Source organism: Monomorium pharaonis, chromosome 7 (assembly GCF_013373865.1).
Source record: "Monomorium pharaonis isolate MP-MQ-018 chromosome 7, ASM1337386v2, whole genome shotgun sequence".
Classification (NCBI taxonomy): Eukaryota; Metazoa; Arthropoda; class Insecta; order Hymenoptera; family Formicidae; genus Monomorium; species Monomorium pharaonis.
Genome location: NC_050473.1, coordinates 20156095 through 20177791, shown reverse-complemented (window position 1 = coordinate 20177791; position 21697 = coordinate 20156095). Strand labels below are relative to the sequence as shown.

At 29.8% G+C, this 21697-nt stretch overlaps 1 protein-coding gene across 5 annotated transcripts in view; it reads right to left on the bottom strand.

Moving 5' to 3' along the window:
- LOC105834973 (neurexin-1) overlaps positions 1-21697 on the bottom strand; it is a 421734-nt gene that overhangs the window by 197291 nt on the left and 202746 nt on the right. For all 5 annotated transcript variants that reach the window (XM_036290354.1, XM_036290356.1, XM_036290358.1 and 2 more), the window contains one exon: positions 15766-15918. In XM_036290354.1, coding sequence (XP_036146247.1) covers positions 15766-15918 — 153 coding nt within the window. The remainder of the gene's footprint in view (positions 1-15765; positions 15919-21697) is intronic.

Below are 21697 nucleotides of genomic sequence, written 5' to 3'. Positions count from 1 at the left end.
AATATAAAAGAATATTTTATAAGTAAATTGCTAAATTTTGCGAGTGAAATTAAAATTTTATAGAATGAATAAATAATAAATATAATATAAAATTCTCGGAAGAATAAAAAAGTTCGATTTTTTTTCTTTTTAATGGATCTTTAAAATATTAAATAAAACTTATAATTTTGTCCTCATACATATTATATTGTTGCGTGCGTCGCCCGGTATACTCCACGACCGCGACTCAGCTGTTCGAAGACGGATCAATACTATTGATTTCCTGGACCGAGCGTTATCAGCTGACGAGCGCTTGACGACGTGTGTGTAAACAACGAGTCGAATCTCGGTCTCGAGCCTTGTCGGACGCGTTAATAAAGCTGCTTGGTTTTACAGTTATAAAAGTGTCTTTCATTTCCGCGGCGCGCACGCTACAATATGTCTGAAGAACAAAAATTATCATACAATGGGCACTTTGAAGATAATACATTTTTTTCTAAAAATTTTACTCCTTAGTTGATTTTTGTAACTCTTAAATTGCTTTTTTAATTTTTTGCATTTATAATCTCAAATTGTTCATGATTTACGTAAAGTCATAAGGAGGATGCCAAAAATCTGTGAAAAATTGTGCAATATCAAAGCTTTTTGAGTGATACTTATTTTGATCTACGACGCGTTGGGCATTTTTTGGCATCCCCCTTACTTAAGGGGATGCTGGACTGCCTCTCAAACTTAATCGAGGTCGATAATGTAGAGTCATTCGTGTACATCATTAATGAGATTTCGTATATATTTCTTTTATAGATTTAGAAATTCTTTTCCAGAATTAAAGTACATATATTAATATTAATCTGTGAATTAAACTAGTGCTCTGTTTCTATCCTCGGACCGCCTCGGACCGATTCTTCACTCACACATATATACGAAATTTTCTCTGACGCTTTTTTCTTACACAAAAGCTTCTAGCTCATTTCTGCAAGCATTTTATTATTCTTTCATGTAATAAGATTAGTGCGTACTAGTTATTTGTACGTACAGAGTCTTTAAAACTTATGTGTTACAGATGAAAGATACGAGGTGACTGCACAAAAATATAATTTTCTAACTTTTTTTGTTTTTTACATAATATTATAGGTAGGCACTATTTGTTATTGTCTATACTTTAATTCTGGAGAAGGATTTTTAATTCTATAAAATCAGTAAAAAAATAGGCCTAATTAAAAATAATAACGTTCAATCGGTAAAACAGACGACTCCAGCATCCCCTTAAGTGCCTTACAATTACATAAAAATTTCATCATATAAAGCATATTCAAATAATTATATATAAAATTATAGCAAAAATTTATTTCCACAATGTTCGCACAAAATATTGCCGCAACATTTATTAAGATCGTATGATATAATATATCTACGTATTAACAATGTTTCAAAACATTGAATTGCAATATACAAGGTTGTAATATTGTTACAATATAAGATTCCATGTGGTATGGAAAAATATATGAAAACAATAACGATCAAATTGATATTAATATATACATACATGCATATATATATACGTATATATGTATACTATACACACATCGAGACATCAAGATCTTTGATATTAGAAACCAAAGCATCAACAATGTAATGACGGAAATATTATAGTGTGAGCGTCCCAGAATCGGATCTAAGTACACGAGGAATATCTTCGGTATACCGCGGTGTAGAATAAAATACACCTGTATGCTGGGATTTAATATCGCGGCCATCTCTCGTCGAGACGCTTTCGAGACGTCACGTAAGCTCGAGCTACTCGAAGCTTAGCGATTTCGTGACAGATTATGTCGGATTATTCAACGAGCACGCACATGAATAAGAAAATATACCTGGGATCCGACGACTTAACCCAGATACCAGCCAATTTTACGCGAGGTCTCTAGAAAATTTCGTTGCGCATCCTTTCACGTTCGTCGATTTTCTCCACGAGGATGGCGAAGTTAGCAAATGTCTCAAGTAGCACAGGACACATATACTGACCTCTTGATAAGTTAAATATAAAATACTTCAAACATGAACATAAAACATATTTAATGTAATTGGCATATTTTCTATCCCGTTGTGAAGTTTTCACTTGACTTGAGGTTGAGGAATTAACATAGCGGAATGTTTAATCACGAACGTGAGCAATTGTTATCGATAAATGTAGTTTGTACACGTCAATTTGTATACGCAGATTTTAATTCAGTTATTTTTTCCTCGGGCGATTTATATCGTGCTTCTCACAGATATTATTTATTGCAGTTTAATAAGTGAATTATAATCAACCCATATTATTCAAGCGAAATCGTTACATGCATAAAGAGACTATTGAACATTTAATGAAGAGCTTTAGTTCAATGATAATACACCGCCATTCATTAATAATCGAAGACAATACGAGAGAATCGTGTTTTCATAACATTATTTATTAAATAATATTAAATTATTTATTGTCCTACATCGCAAAGTGGGACAATGCTATAACTTATAGTTTACAGTCTCCTTCCATGTGAGATATATTTATTATCCATAAAATATTATTTGGCACAATAAACGAGTTATTTTTGACACTTTTCAATTTTTTACACTTGACGTGTAATGCCTCAGGTCTTTAATTGAAGAGTTTAGTCACAACGTTTTACCTTCACACACACACACACACACACACACACACACACACACACACACACACACACATTTTTAGAGAGAAAATACAAATTATTTGGAAATTATTAAAAATTATAGAAATAGGAAAACACAGACCTTATATTAAAGTATTTATTTTCAAACCATCTCAATATCTTTAAAAAATGTAAATTATTTGAAAATTATTAAAATAATAGAAAACTTGTTATTACTTTAACAAATGTAATCTACGTTTCAAAATAAGCGCTTCAATTAGTATATCAAACGCTATTAACGACAAATATATGTATTTAACAAATTAATATCTCATGTTTGAATGTATCGCGACGCATTCGACGGTGCCACGAAATTTAGCTTCCGTTAGAAATTAATTATTATGCTACCTGTAAACATAACACTCGCGCTTATTAATTCTTGAAACTCGGTCGCCCTTCAGAGAGAAGTTCACTCGGTTAATTAAAGCAGTACCGAAAACGGCTGGCGCGTTAATTAAAAGGTGGAAGGAGCGTCTTACAACCGTACTGATTGCTGGTACTATGAAACAGAAGGGACGGTGCTCGGCTGTGAGTACCTGAGTACTTCAAGGGAGATCAAGTCGCTCCAAGATGTAACATAAGAAACAAATGAAGCATTGATTTAGAAACGCTGTTAACTTTAGAATTTGAAAAGAGAAAGCGACATATTAATATAAAGTAACAAAATAATTGTCCACGCATTCGAATATTAATTATATAATATATATTTATGTGTATCAAAATATGTAAATCACAAGACATGTTTAGAAGTAATTAAAAAACATTAATATTGAATTATCAGGTTTTTGTCGTGTTTGTGTAAATAAAATAATTATTTTTGAAATTACGCTATTTTGTATAAAAATGTGCCTTTTAAGGATATTTTGGCTTTTACAAGTCGAAATTTAAAAGCTGCAGGTTTCTCAGATTTGTTTTTTTCCAGAATCAACGACAAAAAACGTTGAATGTAAATTTTAGCTGAAATCAGCTATAAAACAAATAACAGAAAATTTGGCTTATAATGTCTTATATAGCAAAAATTATTATTTATACATAACTACAATTTTAGATAAATAACTTTTAAAGTAAATGGATCCTAAAATAAACTTTTACATGAATATATATTAAGGTTTCATTAATATCTGTGCAAATTTGATTAATTCGCGCGTAATGTTACTACTTCAAATTTGCAAATAATGATTATAAAACGTGATTTTGCATAAGAATCAAAAATAGAAAAAATTAAATGACTATTAAAGTAAGAAAGTTATATTCGAATTTTACAATGTATTTTAAAATGTTACTTAAATGTAATAATAGAACAATCTGCAAAAATTTAAAATTGTTGATAATAAGTTTGAAATGTGTCACATACATCTTTAATACAAATACTAAATTACAAAATAATATAATTCTTTCTAATAACCTTATTTCTTATGTATACAGATTTTTATTTTGATGAAAATAATATCAGATGTCAATAATTTACAAGTTAAAAGCAAGATAAAGTAGCAAGATTAAAGGTACATAACAAAGTTTTATTTTTAATTCAGTATCAGGTGAACTTTGAACGAGAATATTTAATGCCGAAAATTAAAAAGTTATAAAAAAGTGAAGTCCAATTAAACTTTCCGTAAGGAAAAATCTGTCAAAGAGTGCGCTCCTAAAGCATGGCGACCTATTTTAACGTCGCTTTTATAATAAGATTTATTTGTCAGAATTGTTCTTTCCTGCTCATTGTTAAATAAAAGATTTGAAGAAAATAGTTTCGAGCATTCTTCATAATAACTCAGGAAGGAAGAGAGTGCTTTATTGGAGTATTTCCTGTTATGCAACGGACTGAAGGAAACAGAGCATTTCACAAATTATTGACTGATTTATCAAAACCGTCGATTTGTCGATTGGATGCGAACTCATAATTTCAACTGAAAATCGTTAAATCCGCCCGAGCTGCGCGAAAATTTACGAATGCGGCCTGGATTTACCCACCGACGGAATCGTGACTCGTAACTCTCGATCACGCGTGTCACGAAGGTAACGATCGAGGTGAACCACCTGCATTGCACAAAATGCGAACACGTAATTACTTAAAAAGAGCAGCGTGATCCGTGAAAGTACGGTGTTGTTTAACAAATTTGCAGTTTTAAATTATTTTATTAAGTCATGTGAGTTTCAAGATCTTAATAAATACTAATTAAATGTTTTAATGTACATTATCATTAAATTAATGCAGAAGATTTTATTTTTTTCAGTAAAATTTAAAATATAATTTTATTAAAAACGGTAAAAATAAAAAAAATTTTATCTAAAATAGTCATAAAATTAAAATAGTATTCTCGTTATTGTATTTTAAAAAATATGTTTTTTATATTTCTTAATAGTTTAATCTTAAGAAAAAAGTAGATTAAAAATATAAAATTTGCAAAAATTATTGTTAATATATAAACTGTTTGTAAAATTTAAAATACGTTTTAGAAATATTTTTAAAAATTCTTGTCACAATAATTCACTTAGTTTTAAAACAATTAATTCAAAATTTTTAGAAGAATATATTTATAATATGTTTCTTGTTTAATCTATAGTCAAATAAAAATTCTAATTTTAAGATTATCTGATTAGAAAATTAATTATTTATTAAAATTATTTAATAAGAAAATTTTAAAAAATTAATTATTCAAAGGTAAAACTCTCGAAGTTTTCACAAAAATCAATTTTTTTAAACAAATATAAAGAGCTCGTTAATGCTAAGCAAAAATAATACGATAAATGAGTCAATATATCGAACCAAGACAAATTATCCTAATAAAATATAATTTATTAAATAAAAAATATATAATTATAAATGCGACTAAAAAACAACTATGTTAAAAATGTTAAGCAAATTTTGAAATTTGTTTAACATTCTTAACACAGTTATTTTTTAGTCGCAATTATAATTATATATTTTTTATTTAATAAATTATATTTTATTAGGATAATTTGTTTTGGCTCGATATGTTGACCCGTTTATCGTATTATAATTTTTTTACCTTAATTGTGGATGAAATGAAAACCTAATTTATATAAATTAAGAATTCTTTTTAATTTGTTGTTTCAGATGATTTATGCGTCTCAAATTATATGCAATATTAAACTAATATTCTTTTTATACGCCTACACAGATTTGCAAATAATTGGCAGAAATATATTTTTTCTGCTAAAAGAATGTAAAAAAACAATAAAATAAAACAAATAAATATACCAAGTTTTAAGTTTATAATTTTTATATTTTTTTTAAAGAGAAAAGAAATTTTTTAAAAATGTATAAAAATAGTATTAAAAGTAAGATAGCTTTTTAAATTGTCTTTCTCAATATATTTTTATTAAGAAAATAGTTTTTTAAACCTATTTGACAGAGAAAGCAAGAATGTTTAAATTAATAACTTTATTTAAAATAACAAAAGAGAAATTGCAAAATTTAACACCAATGTAATAAGCACCGTCGTGCGCTGTATCGGCATTATACGACTCTATAATAATTCGGTTAACTTTGATAACTTAATTACAATATTGTTTTGTTTCGAAGGCGCCAAGACCTCAATATGTAGCGAAGATAAAATCGGCTTATCGCGCGTGCATTGTGGGAAACAAGCGAATAAGAGAAAAGCAAATGCGCATGGAGAGAAGAGAGAAGAGAGAGAGAGAGAGAGGGAAATCAGAGTTGTGCAAGCGGGACGAGTGGTATATCCGTACTATTCTTTTCCGACACTTTTCCCAGATATAACCCCCGTCGCGAGCTTTCTCGTCCATTTATCCTCACGGTGCACTCTGCACCCAGTCCCGACAATGTTTTATTTAGCAGGGACGTATATTTTCCGGCCGGCTGAGATTCGTCGTCTATCCAGGCGAAAATGTTTGGAAAGGACGAGCGAAAGCGGCCAAGAAGAGAGAGAGAGAGAGAGAGAGAGAGAGAGAGAGAGAGAGAGAGAGAGGTGCAGGAAAAAGAAGAAGGAGAAAAAGGAAGCAGAAGAGAATAAGAGCGTAGGACTAATCTTGTTGAATAACGACGACGTTTGCACTATTGTAACAGGCGAGACGCTACACGGTTGATTTTCTATACCTCCCCGATAGAAATGATATCGTAAATCGCCGAGCGTGAAACTGAGCGCATCAGACACTACAGAACGATCATAAATGTTGTTCAATTTCTTTGCGGTGGCGGCGGGGCTCCTTGATGGCCGCGCGGGTTGATCTCAACGGGATTAACGTCTCGTTCGAGTAGAAACGGAGGAAACGCGAGTTGAGAAAATTCAGTTGACGTGAAATACATTTCGGGATCATCTGAATCAAACATAGATCTTGGCAGTTCAGACATTCTTACACATAAAAACATAAGATACTTAACAAAAATATCTATTATCTTGTACGAGTTAAATAATTAAAGAAAAGCGCGTAAGAGAAAGAAATGAGTATTGGATTATATATTTCTAAATTTTTTTTTTATGTCAATTTTCTGTTGTGTAACATAAATGTTCCAATGACCAAACATATATTCTTAAACTTATACAAAAACTTACTTTTCATATTATGCCTAATATTAAAATTTAATTGTAATTTATAATTATTTATAAAAGATAAATTATTATAAATATTATAATATTAAAAAAGTAAATTTGTTGCACCAGAGATTGTTACACTAGAGATTAGAATTAGTATTTTGATTATAATCATAAAACTTTTTAGCGACATATATATTTGTAAAGGTAATATTTTTTATATTTATTTTATAAACAATAAAAAAATTTTTTTAATCAATTTTTTATACTAAAACAAGTATTAAAGACAAGCACGTACGACAAGAGTTTTAGGTTGGATTTTTTATTCATTTTAAAGTTTTACAATTTATCACAATTTATATTCTAATTAAATATATAATTAGATCATTTTACGTTGTGAATTCTTACAAAACTTAATGATCTTTGCTCTGCATTGTTAAATGTCTAGTTCCTGTAACATTTACCTTGACTGAGATATAAAATTATCCCTTCTTTTTATCCCGAGTCAATAATAATCGATAAAAAACACGTTATACTCATCAAATCTAGTCACTCGAGACTCGTAAGCTTTTTGCTGTTTGTAGATAGATGAGTAAAATAGAAGGTTGAATCGTTCTCGAATTAATCGCGCAAGAGAGACAGAAGACGGGATGAGAGAAACTGGAGGGATTGTGCCGAGGAACAAGCGTGAATCCGAGAAAGGGGATTCGCGGTAATTCGCGCGTCTTTGCCTAATTGGATTACTAGAGATTCCAGTGTTTTGCTTATAAAGGCATACCATGCATTCCCGGTCGGCCGAGCATTTCCGGTGTTCTTGCGCTACGGGGGTGCTCGATTTTTGCCACGCCAGCTCCGTCGTTTTGGTAGCGCGCGGGAAACAATTCTTATTATTAAATTGTATTTCGCGGCAAAACAGACGGAGGAATTGCGTGGCAGCGGGATACAAGATTGAATTTATTCGACTATTTGACGCGACCGGCATTTCCATAAATCTTTTCGGCCAATACAAAGCAATTTCATCGATCGATGTTGCGCAGTTAGCTTGGATATTCTTTGTCGCCTACAAAACTGTAACTAATTCCATTACATCGTCGAGCTGCTATACGTACAAATTATTACAAAATACGCTTGCAAAATATTATGTTCTTCTCTTTATTTTTCTTTTTAAATTAATAATATCTTTCAGACAATTTTCATCACTGACATAAGAGTTGTAACAATAACATCAAACAGAGAGAGAAAAAGAGAAAGAGAGAAAGAGAGAGAGAGAAAGAGAGAGAAAGAGAGAGAGTCAGCTATTTTTTAAATTTGTATATTACAATTAAAAAATAAACAATGATTACAGATTAAAATAATTAATTTACTGAGAATAGAATTATATACCATTTTATTATTTGTCGCTGCTCTATCCCACACTCGTAAATTGAATATCTAAGAAATTTTTGAAGAATGATTCTGCCGTTGGCATTCTGTGCATTTTGCATTTATAATATGCACCGCAGGCAACTACGTAATGTTGCGGAAGTCACCAGCGAAAATGTCTGCAAGCTGGCTAATAATATGTTGCCCAGCTCGGTGGTAATTTCGCGAGTTTTCTACTTTAACTGGAATTAACTTTGCGCTAATGGCGCTTGCTCTGTTGCTGCAGTAAATAAGTGAATCGGGACGTCCAGTTTTCGACTTTTCCTCGACAAACGAAATTTCATGATCTATGACGCGAAAGGCAAACTTTGCGACACGTAAAACTGTATATGTTTTTTTTTTAAATAAGTTCCTCAATCAAAAAACATTCAGTGTATATTTTATGTAATAACAATTATAGTATTAATAGTTTTCAGACAAAAGTAGAGCATGAAAAAATTGATTTTAGAGATTATTAAATTTTACTAAGTAATAAAAAAATTATAGCTGTAATTTAATATTTATTCCACGCAAGCTGCTTGTTTCGTTTTGATCTGGCTAAATTATTGGTTAATTATAAATTAAGACGGTGCGTTATATAGATTAACGGTACTAATTCCGCGGAAACTGAGAGGGAGACCGGTTGGATGAAAAAGTGCAGCTTCGTAGTTAGCTGATGCATGTAGCCACGTGTACAACGGGATAGCTATATGACTATGGTACATTAGATGGCCGAACACGGCAAGTTCCGCAGAATAAATCAGGGGCGCGTTGCCGTGTAGACGAGGAAAATCGGCGTGTAACAACGGCGATGCATCCAACGCGCGCGCTCGTACTGCAAATGTATTTCGTGCAGGTAATGCAGCAGAGGGAACAAGAACCCACTGCGCGGTCGTACGTATACCGCAGCGTGTAAAAAATTCTATGCGAGATTTCGTAAAACCCTTTTTGCTTTTGCAATCCGTTGTAATCCGTAGTTGTCCGGACCTACAGTACCGATTTTGCTATAAACGATGAAATACTTCAAATACCTGATGCGAGACATCAAACTTTCTCTCATATTGTCAATTGTTTGTTATCAAAGAGAATGGCACAATAATGTCAATGTTAACATACATATATATAATTCTTTAAAATTAAAAAATTAAAATTATAAACAATTAAAAATAACAAATATACATATGTAACAAACTCGTGTTTTTTATTATTAACCAGAAGCGTTAATAAATATTGATAGTTCTTCATATTTTGCAGAAATTTTGAATTTATTGTTAATTTAAATTCGTTCAAAGACTAAACTGTGTATATATTCTTGTAAAACACTAATTCGTTAACAAATCATACGGATAAAACAAAGTTGAAGCAAAATGAAATATTGATAAAGACAAATTGTTGTGTATTGAGTGGACTATGACTAATTATTTTTAAATCCTTTTATTGTAATTCTGTAGTACCTCGGAAGGAATTACAGAAGATCGATAAAATATCCTTTTTAATTGCTAATAGTATGTACAATTTGCTTTTGACAAACGGAAATGACAATATTAATATGATAATGTGATAATACAGGTACTGAGCGATGGGAGTAATTTCGAGTATAACGAGTTTCAATTAAAATAGTCGAACTATAAAATGCTTGACAAACCCTTTAACGGCTAAATTAATTTATGCAAATAATTTAAAATTTATATAGTTTTAAACTATTTTGATATTGGGAAGTAGTTATTAGTTTTTTGTTATGTTCTTACACACACACACACACACACACACACACACACACACACACACACACACACACACACACACTATATATACATTTTATATATTACATATATAAAATTATAGTATAATAATATAATATTAATAATATGATAAAATTATTAAAATATAAACCAAGCATAAAATTAAAAATGTTATAAATTCTAATTTAAAAAATTTATTCTTTTTACAGTTTTTTTTATTCATTCTTTATTACAAATAAAAGATCTTAAGAATAGCTTGAATATAATCTTTAAAACCTGTAAGTATTGAAGTTTTAAGAAAAATAATTGTATCTTTTTATTATTCATAAATTTTTTAAATTCGAAATAAATTTAATAGTAAAATGCAACTAAAACATAATAGTAGTATTTATTGTTAAACAATATTGGTAGATACTTCTTAAAACAGTTACTAAATCATCGACAACTGCCTTGTTTACATATAATATTTTGTAACTTTCTTTAAAAGTAAGAAATACTGAAAAATCTAATAAAGAAGTTCCAATATGAGTTTTCTAACATTCGACGAATCAGGAAATAATTTTAAAGAATACTGCTGAGCAAAGCCGTAGCAGTTTTCGATAATTAAAACGCAACCACTGTAACGTCCGCATTGACGTTTACTCAGACTACTGCACCATCCAGCAAATGAGCGCTTCGATCTCGGGAGTTTCTCGTAAACGTCTCATCTACTAATTACTACCTTAAAATAATCCACTGTGTGGTCGCTGTGATGTTTCAGCGCTAATTTTCAGACGTCGCAAACGGTTGCAAATAGGTACAGTGTGTCAAATTTCCTTCGGCGATCCACAAAACTCGATGAACTCTAAAATTATAGTGACGCGACAGGCAAAAGATGCGTAAAATCAAAAACTTATCGGGCAAAGGAAATGTTGAATCGAGAATAAAATTACGAAGTGAGAAATTAATAAAGTAGGCTCATAGATTTTTAAGCTTATATGTTTAACAATAAAAAAATATAAAATAAAGTTAAAATTAAAATTGAACCTTTGTTTTAATTTCTTCTAATTCTCATTTCTCTTGTTCAAATGTTTTTAAAGATTGAATGTATTTACATATATATGCATAACAAAGGCGTTTCAAATATTAAAACTGTTAAGTGTTTTTGTGCGAGACATCTTTTAAAACTTATTTTATCCAAAACAGAGAAAACAAATAAAATTTTTTATTTCAAAACATCCTTTTTTGAAAATACTTGACATTATTGCTGATACACGTACGCTCTTGGAATAATGTACAGCGCTTTAATCTCAGTGTAGAGTATTGCAAATGCAATGTCTATCGAGAGTATTGCGTTAATATATATATATATATATATATATACGAAAATACGTCCCTACCTGGCTGCTAGTCCTCAATTCGAGAGTAACTCGAGATGTAACGTCGATATCTGAACGCGGCAGGCATTGAAGCCTCTGATCTAATTATGAATGCGCCAACAATACCGGTATTCGTATTTATATGTTTCCCTACTGTTGCCAAACAGATGGGAGTTCAGTGCAAATGCAGCATTACGATTATAAGCGCGGGACGCGCCGAGGATAATTGCGCTTGTATATGCCGATGTATCGATATTAATTATCACTGAACCACGAATGCGAATGTTGCTCGCATTGAATGACCATCTGCACGCCGTAATAACGAGTTTAATGCGTACTATCTACCGATCGAAAATAATATCAATTGCATTATCCTATATTGACGGGGATCTTTGCATTACAGTGCATAATTTCCATGATAAGTGATACAAAATACAATATTTTTAATAAAGTCGACTTCACACACAATTTATATATTTTTTTGTATGTATTAGTATGATTCTACTGTTGAACTAAATCCTTATTATTTACTGTTGATTGTTGAATTAGTGTTTTATGCTAACAAGGTTCTCAGTCTTTTCACGTAATATCACATAAGAACTTAAAAATTAAAAGGTAAGTTTATGATTACAGATTCCTACTTTTTAAAATTTTTAACCGTATAGTTTTCTTTAAATTTAAAATATAACTTCCTAAAATTCAACCTCAAACCAAATGTAAGAATTTTGAAAAATTATATTTACATAAGAAAGAATGGAATTTATAAAGAATATTTAAAAGTTAATAAAATTAAGTTTTAGCATATCATTTTCATCTAACATACAAAATGTTCATAAATTTTTGGTTAGATTATATAATTTTCCTTAAATATGACGTAATACTAGTAAAAATATACGCAATAAGACTTGTTATTACATTTAAATCGTTATTATAAATAATTCTTTTTCTATTCTTGCATATTCATAACTATCAATGTTATAAAGAACATTTTTTCAAATAGCAGATTATTGTTTTTATTGCTCCAATTTTGTTTATTATTTTGGAAATAATAATCCTAAAAGCTTTTCATTAAAAGATATAAACGAAAAGTCACACACATATTACTCTATTCTCTTTAATATATTTCCTTTTATATATTTTATATCCCAATTATATTTTTGTCTTAATATATTCTCCTTTGTGATTAAATATTATTTGATTATTTTATATTACATCCCGATTGTGTTATATGCGTATATAATTATTGAATATTTAATGATTTATTTAGGCTTTCATACAATGCTCGGAAGCTCAGAAGCAATGATTCATTAACTGGAAGTAGCGGCGAGGTGTATTTTACTTTAAAGTGGCTCGTAGACATCGTACATAATACGTACATACATAATATATTTAAGTAGTTAGTGAGAGGGTAATATTCTTGTTAAATTAAAAATCTCGATGACTCAAAGCAGTTCAGAGGCTCACGTGCGCCGGCTTCATTATCGTCCCCATATTATGCATGATAAAAAGCTGCGCGATGGAATAGCGGCTTGAAGCTTATACAAAGTTCAAAACCACAGTCGAATTTAATTTTCATTAGGGATTCAGTGACCTATTTCGAATCAATTTTTCCTCAAGAAAGGAGATGATTAGTTTCCGAGTGATTAACTACCGAAGATAAATGACTCTTAAATGAAAGAACTCTACCTAAAACAAAGCGAGAATATTACTTTCATCTCATAATAATTTTTCTTAGACCGACTATCATATGGATTATAAATTTGCGAACAATACTCCGTACATTGCGTTATGGTCAATAGACGATGCAATGAGCCTCGGAGATGTTGGGATGATCCACCGTCTGGACGTACAAAGGGAAAAGGGCGTATGGATGGCGGAATGGGTGCACAGTAATGCACCGACTGCGTAAACCATGACGATGGAGAGCGTCGCAATGCAAGAACGGTCATGCTCATAAACAAGTTCCTGCACGAGGGGCGGTGAAATGCGCTTTTAGAGGGCACGTACATTCACCCACGTCCTCGCGCCCTTTGACACCGTGATGGCCGGCGTAACAAGGATTTGCAATGGTAACGACGGTGTCTCGTGGCCTGTAAAAGCGCATAAGAGGACGCGCTGTGGGCAGAGCACTCGTGTTAGTGTCCCCTACGTCGACGACACGTCCGAGTGTCTTCGGATACGACAAACGAAGAGACTTGTAAAGATTTTCGCAACGAGGAAAAATCAACGTGTCACATTGAACTTTTTTTTTTCACGTCAGCAATATGCTGGCGATATTTTTGAAGAATTTACTTTTAAGCTTAAAAAAGGAAATAAAAATTTTATACAGGTAATCTGCGTATTATGTATAAGAATCGAGGGATGTGCTCAAAAATTGTTGACGATGCGTCATATACCAATGTTATATACCAATAATGCAGTGGTAGAAAAGAACGAATATCGAAGTTTCAATACGCCAAAGTCGGTTTTAAATACAAAACTTACATGCCATATTTTAATGTTGTTTTTTACGTTATAGCCTTCATTAATGTGATTTAACAAACATTCTGTCAAGTAATTGTGTGTACCGGATCATGTTTTTGCCCATACGGCACAGAAAGATTGCAGAACATTGCAAAAATATTTAATCGTAAGATTGCTGTAACGTTGCAACACTTTATATTGCAGTACAATGTTGTAGAGACATTGCAAAGATTTTTCTACGATATTACTTCAGTAACGCAAAAAACAAAATATTCGCTACTTTACTCATAAATAGTACGCGCCATTGCCACCAGATAGCGGCAAAGTTTCGTTTTTCGTAATTAAAAAACACAAGATAGAATAAAATGCGCGGTATTATGAAATATCTTTCATTCATATTTTAATGAAATTATTTCCTGAAATAAACAAATCCCGGGGTTTACATTTCAAGATAAAAGTGAACGAAATGTATTTTGATAGTAAAATTTTTGGTTCTCTTGTGTGAAAATCAATTCAGAGACATACGATATTCTTGAAAGTTATACGTATCAAAATATGTTAATATAATACCTAAAATATTATTGAAAATACCAAAACATATCATATCGTAGTAATGTAACAATATTTCAACAACATATTCACAACATTTTTTCAATGTTAGAAGCTTCTATGCTGTATGGGCGCGCTTACGCCCGGTCGATATTTTTTCTGCTGTATTTCTTCTTTCCGAAAACTTATGTGGCCGACCGCGCATCGGCAATTGACTACACGCGTCACATGCAAGAGTTTAAATGCGTCCCCGAATGTAAGAAAAAAAAGTCAAGGGAACTTCTAGTAATTTAGAACGCGGGCATTCGCGAAGTTTCCTTGACCTCGCCGCTTTCGCAGCTCTCTCAGAGATATTCGCGAAAACTCGAAAGCGAGCTGCACCGTTGCTTCGAAACGGCTATTTGCAGCTCGCTTGATTCACGCAAAAAACTTCCTCGAGTGCATTCCCGATTTAATCGGATATTTCCATCGTCACGATTCTACTCGATAATGGAATCGGATCGTATTTCTTCCTTGCATTATTTAAGGGACACGTGCATTAAAGTGCCGCGGAGAGAAAGAAAGCCGTCCTTGAGTAAAAACAATTATTCCAGAACGGTACGATATGTTCAATTTGCAGCAAATGTGTAACAGAAGCTCTGTTACATATTTGATTTTCTGTTCTAAATATCCTGTAATATCTCATTTCTGACGTAGATCATGCATACGTAGATTCTCATTTATTTTAAAAAGAGAAAACTTAAAGGCCGCCTTTATTTAAAGGAAATTTTGCAATTACACGTCAAACTTATAATAATTTAAACGTCAAAATTCTTAATTTACATATCAAAATTCTAATCTTTAAAAGATTTATAGCGTATTAAGAGTGACACATCATTTCTGATATGTCTTTAGACTTACTGAATGTATTTAGAACAAGGAAAAAAATTCGTTTATAAGAAATAATGTCACTTTTTTTTAATTAACACGTTAAACAAGAGTGCGTATATAGATATTTTTTAAAGAACATCACACATCACTACGTACATATATAATTAGAACATATACTCACGAGATGTGAGTCCCTGGTAGTGAACGTGATTGGATCTGTGGTTCTGGGTTCGCGACAGTGAAAATCCATCTTTCCCCAAGCAGCAGCACCTGCAGCACCGCTTTTGGCTGCCTCGATCAGCTCCATTCTAATCCTTTCCGCAGCAAACTCCACCTATAAACGTATGGTCATAACAATTAATGACATATATACATGCCAAAATATTAAAAAATTATTTATTATTTTCCTTTTTAAAATATTTGTCTTAAACATAATTTGAATTTTTAAATTCATACGTATACTCTTGACGTAGCACATTTCTTATTTGACTTTTTGTTAATTATTTATTAAACCGTGTCCGGCATTTTAAAATTTTATTTGGATGTTTTATTTTAAATTTTAAACGTTTGAAATGCGTTTAAATTACGGTTGAAAAACAGATAAAATCTTTTACAAATGTTTTCTTATTTGTACTATATAAATACCAAAGACTTTAAAATAAAACATAACTGTATGCATTTTGTTCCCGTTTTCCTAACTATTCTCAGAAGAAATACTCAGATAAGCAAAGGAATAACGGATTATCTTAATGAGATATCTTACTTTTGATTAGGTTACTATCCATCAAGAGACATGCAAGAGCACTCGATGCACATTGGTTGAAAGACATATTTTAATCTATATATAATCAGAAAAGCTTTGACATATTCTATAGACTAATCAAGGAATTTAAAGAAAAATGTCAAGAAATTTTTTTAAATAAAATATAAATATAGATATATATTTTCAAAGATTTTTAAAAAATTCATAAAAATTGCAAAAAAACTAATTTATTTTGACGTAGAAAAAAGTTACCAAATGGGTATCGGTCTAATAAATTGTATCTTATCAATATTTTATATTTTTAATAATATAAACAATATTTAGTAATAAAAAATATGAAATACAAGAGAAATAATTATATAGACAAAGATTTAATAAGTTACATTCTGTTTTAAATATAATGTATTAACGCTTAAAAAAATGTAATATAATTAATGTTTAATAACTTTTGATCAATTTTTGTAACTGATAATAATGTAATTATAAAATTTTATATTTTATATTAATAAAAAAAGAATTGTAAAATTTTTTAAATTATAATATGCTCATATGTTTGTAATTATTATAAAAATTAAATGTTTTCATAAAATCTGTTAAATTTTAAAAATATGTATTATCTTTCTCACACATACACACATATATTATTACAATTTTATCATAATAAATATAAGACTAATAAGTAATAAGACTAAAAATATATACAAAAATAAATATAAATAAAAATATTATCCAAAACTTTACAAAGGCAAAAAAAAACGCCAAGTACATACATAAACGCATTAAAAAATGAGCAACCAATAAAATGAACTAAGTATATTTTTTTAAAAAACTCTAAAAAAATCCTATAAAAATGTATTCAAAAATTATTTAAAAATTGGAAATGTTACCAATGATAACAGATAGTGAAGCAAAAACTTGGCGTGCCTGAGTCGCATTAATTGCATTCTTGTATATACATTTATTAATATCAATAATAAAATCTTGGAAATACAGAAAAAATGCGAGTCAAGGACGTCAAACGATAACGTCACCGCTTGTCGATTATCCCTGCGCTCTATACTATAGTTTTTCTTCAATTAAAACTTTATTTTAATTTTTTATATTAATGACTGAATAAATAAGTAAATAAATTTAAATCAATAAGTAAATAAAAAAATAACTAAATAACAAATAAATAAGAATAATTATAGTTAAATATTATTACAGTTTTTGATTTTTTTTTTCTTGTTACAAACTTTTCAATTTTTTTAAAGCTAAAAATAACATTATTTTAACGTTATATCCGCAGCAATATAATTAAGAGTTTTCACGATAATAAGTTAGGGCATAAGCAAGTATTTCAAGAAATATGCATTAATTATAATTATGCACATTTACAATTTCTTAAAGGCTATAAGGGTTTTCAATAAAAAATTTTTTGACTTATGAGAAATTTATAAAAAATTTTAAACTCTTATGGAATAAATCAAAAGAATCACGTGACACTTTCTCTCTGCTTCCTGTAATGTATTTTTTTTTTTAACCTATTTTTTATAATAATATTCATTGTAATGTTATCTCATGTCAATTATTACATTCTATATTGTATCTTTGCAGGACAAAATAACATTAAAAATATTAAAAGATTTAGATTTGAGATCATTATGTCGCATGCGTAGAGCAAATAAATGCTTGAATAATTTATCACGGGATCTTTTCCTTTACACGAGTTTGAACATACGAAATATATACTTTAAATATTGGTGCTCTAATATTTACCATTTATTTGATTATTTTACGCCCAGATGTAAATATTTGACACATTTATTATGGTGTTACTTTCTTGTTTGAAAATTTAATGCATTTTTGATTACTTGTGGCACACTGTTATAATGTCTAATATTAAGTTACTGTTAATCTATCGACAACTCTACTCTGCTTGAAATTTCAAAGACATGCCAAATATTAAAAGGTATAATATACAAACATATATTTAACAATACGGGTATAAAATATATCAATATACAAATTGTATATTGATTAATACATATATTTATTTCTTATAATTAGATCTAAATAATTGTAAACTTATAAATGATGAAAGATTTTCTCATCTCAGAAATTTAAAGTGTCTGGAGCGTTTACATATTTTGCAAATAGGAAACATACAAAGAAACTCTTTGTAGAATACTGCAAAGGAATCGATGCGTGACTTAAAAGCAATCACAAACGCAAGTTTAAACATTGACAAGGTCGCAATAGAATTGAAAAATTCATGTCCAAATTTGGAAAGGCACGTGGTAATTTTACATTAAAAGATATTGATGCCCTTGCTGAGTGCAAAACTCTACAAGAAGTAAATTTGAGTGCATTATGGAGTACGTATATAATTACAGATCCTTTAAAACACATATTATTATATTCTTCATTGAAATTGTATTCTTTGATTCTCTTGCATGTATCTTAAAACAGACATATATCTATTATTCTTCTCTTTGAAATTGAGAGACTGTAATAATCATGTAATCTTTGTTTACAATTCTGTTTATAGAAGAGTGCGCAAAATACCGAATGATTCACCGAAACTATCGAACAGCTTCCATAGATTGTTCTTCTCTTGTCAACATTTGAAAAAAATCGACTTGTCTCACAGTAAAATATTATATTTTTAAGATCACCGTATAGATTTGGAAACACTAACGCTGTGTAAAAATTTAAAATACTTAAACTTGATGTGTGTAAAAGATGTGACACCTGACGTAAGTTTCAAAATTTTTTATATAAGAAACTGGAAGTAATCGACCTTCGTTGCATAGATTGTAACAGTGACAACTTAGTTAACCAATGAAGAGTAAAATATCAAAATGTATTCATCCGATATAATGAATTTACATAAATGGCATAAACAAGTATGTCAAGAAATAATTCCTAAATGTATTTATATGTACAATCTCTTAAGCCTAAGTTATCATTTCCAAAAAATTACGAGCGTGCCATATTAAGATAATGCTATCCCACATTACATACTTCGTTAAAACTTTCACAAAGATCAACTAATTAAAAAAATTTTTTTTTTAAACGTCAGACTTCAAAGAATTTATCTATAGAGAAATTATGAAAAAGATAATAATTTTGAAAATATTTACTTATAAAAAAAAGTTACACTTGAATGTAAAGATTTAGCTGAGGTATTTATGGTAATCTAGGGTTAGGCAAAGCTATAAGAGTCGTTTTTTTCAATCGAGTTATTTGTTCAGTATTTTGTGTGAGTAAAAAATATAGAAAATAAATTAAGAACTCAAATATGACTTAAGATAAAGAACAATTATATAATTACAATTATATGTATATATTATAAGTGTATACTTATATATGTATAAGTATACATATATATAAGTATACATATACATTATATATATATATATATATATATATATATATATATAATTGTAATTATATTACTGTTATTGTACTAATAATTTTATACATACTAGTAATTTTATACAAGTATTTGCATTAACTTTGCCGTAGGTACTTGTAGCCTCAACATTCGATCAGAAACTTGTAACTTTCTTAATTATTTATTAATAATAATATAAACATTTATTTATATATTATGTATATCATTTGTTTATGTTATTATTATTATTTATTTATTTACTTTTAGTTATATATATATTTTTTTTTATATTAAAATATCCGCATACTAATATTCATCATTTAAAATTTCACACTGCATAATAATTTTATTTTAGTAAAATAAAATTGTATGTAGGCATGTTGTAAAATCCTTTAAATGACAAACTTACTTTACATGTGTGTGTGTACATGTGAGTCTGACGCAAGTTCGCATCAATATTATATAATAAAATTGCCATTTGATTTTTTATTAGAATTTTAATTTCTGAGATATTTTAATTAAAAGTGAATATGACAACGAAATTCCAGATAAATCTTAATAGCGCCGCGATTTGCGTATTGAAGGTTGTGTCACATAGCATGATTTTTTTATGTACTTGGCGTCGTGCCGCTACCGTGTCGGGTTGATGCAAATGCAATAATAAGCACTAGTTACTTTTTAATCCAAAGCCTTTACTCTTTCATTATTTATTAATTAATAAATATTTTATTCTTTTTTCTTAAATTATTAATAAAATAAATATTAATAATGACTCATATTTTTAAGTATTTTAATTCATAAAATTTTAATATTTTCAAAGACAATACCATTAAAAAAATCAGTTGTTTAAATAATATCTTTTGCAGCATGTTGCAAAAAGATGTATAACAAATTAATGTTATTTTGTTATTGATAAAAAGTTAAACATCTTCGTATAAGCTAATTCTAACATCATTTGCGCGCAAATCAATATTAAATAGAAAATATAATAAAAAAGTAACTTGAGTGGTATATCCGGCAACTTTTCTTTTCTATAACGCAAGAAAAAACTTTATACCGTTTCTTGCCTCTAACGATATAATGCAATATGATGGCAACGGGGAGCTAAGAGCCTTAGGTAAAAGTCAAAACTTCACCGCGATGGAATCCGGAACAATTTACATATCGCAAGCGCGCGAACGCTCGTAAATAAAACTCGTAGGAATAATTCACTGGGCGATTCGCATCGCGTAGCTTAAGCTGCAAACAGTCAGCAAATTACAGTTGCCATTAACCTTTTGCCTTGGCGGTGCGTTTTATATTGTGACAAGTTTTATCGCTTCATTCGCGTTTCTTTGTTGCCACCCATGGCGCGTTAGTTTGCCTTTACTTCACGGCGGAACTCCCCAAGTAAGTTCCTGGCATGAATATTTCATTGAGTTGCGATGACCACGTCGACACCCTGTTGGGCGAACATTTTTATTGGTTCCTACAGAAAGTTCATGTGTGTCGCGTTCTACTGATAGAAATAATTTCCAAGCGCTTGAAGTGTAAAAGTCCTCGGTTAGAAATATTCTTACGCAGTACTCAGCAAGTTTAGTGGGAATTATTGATCATTTATTTAAGGGAACTTAATTAAGAATCACTCAAACTTTTGCTCACCGAGAAGTTTTGATAACTACTACAAAACTCGAATTCTTCACAAAAACGATTATCATAAAAATCTTTTTGCAATTCAGAATTTAAACAACATTGATATATTTACTTGTTACTAAAAAATAGTTAAGAAAATGATATCTATTAAGTTTTTGGCGCAAAAATATTCTAATATAAAACTTTAAAATAGTCTTAATTTCTTTCTTTGAGTATTTTCTTAATTAGTCAAAAAGTGTAAATTTTACAATTCGTATTATGAATCACTAATTTGTATTACACGTTTGTATTAAACATTAATCTTTTCCTTTTTTTTGTCGTTTAATAAAAATGTAAAAT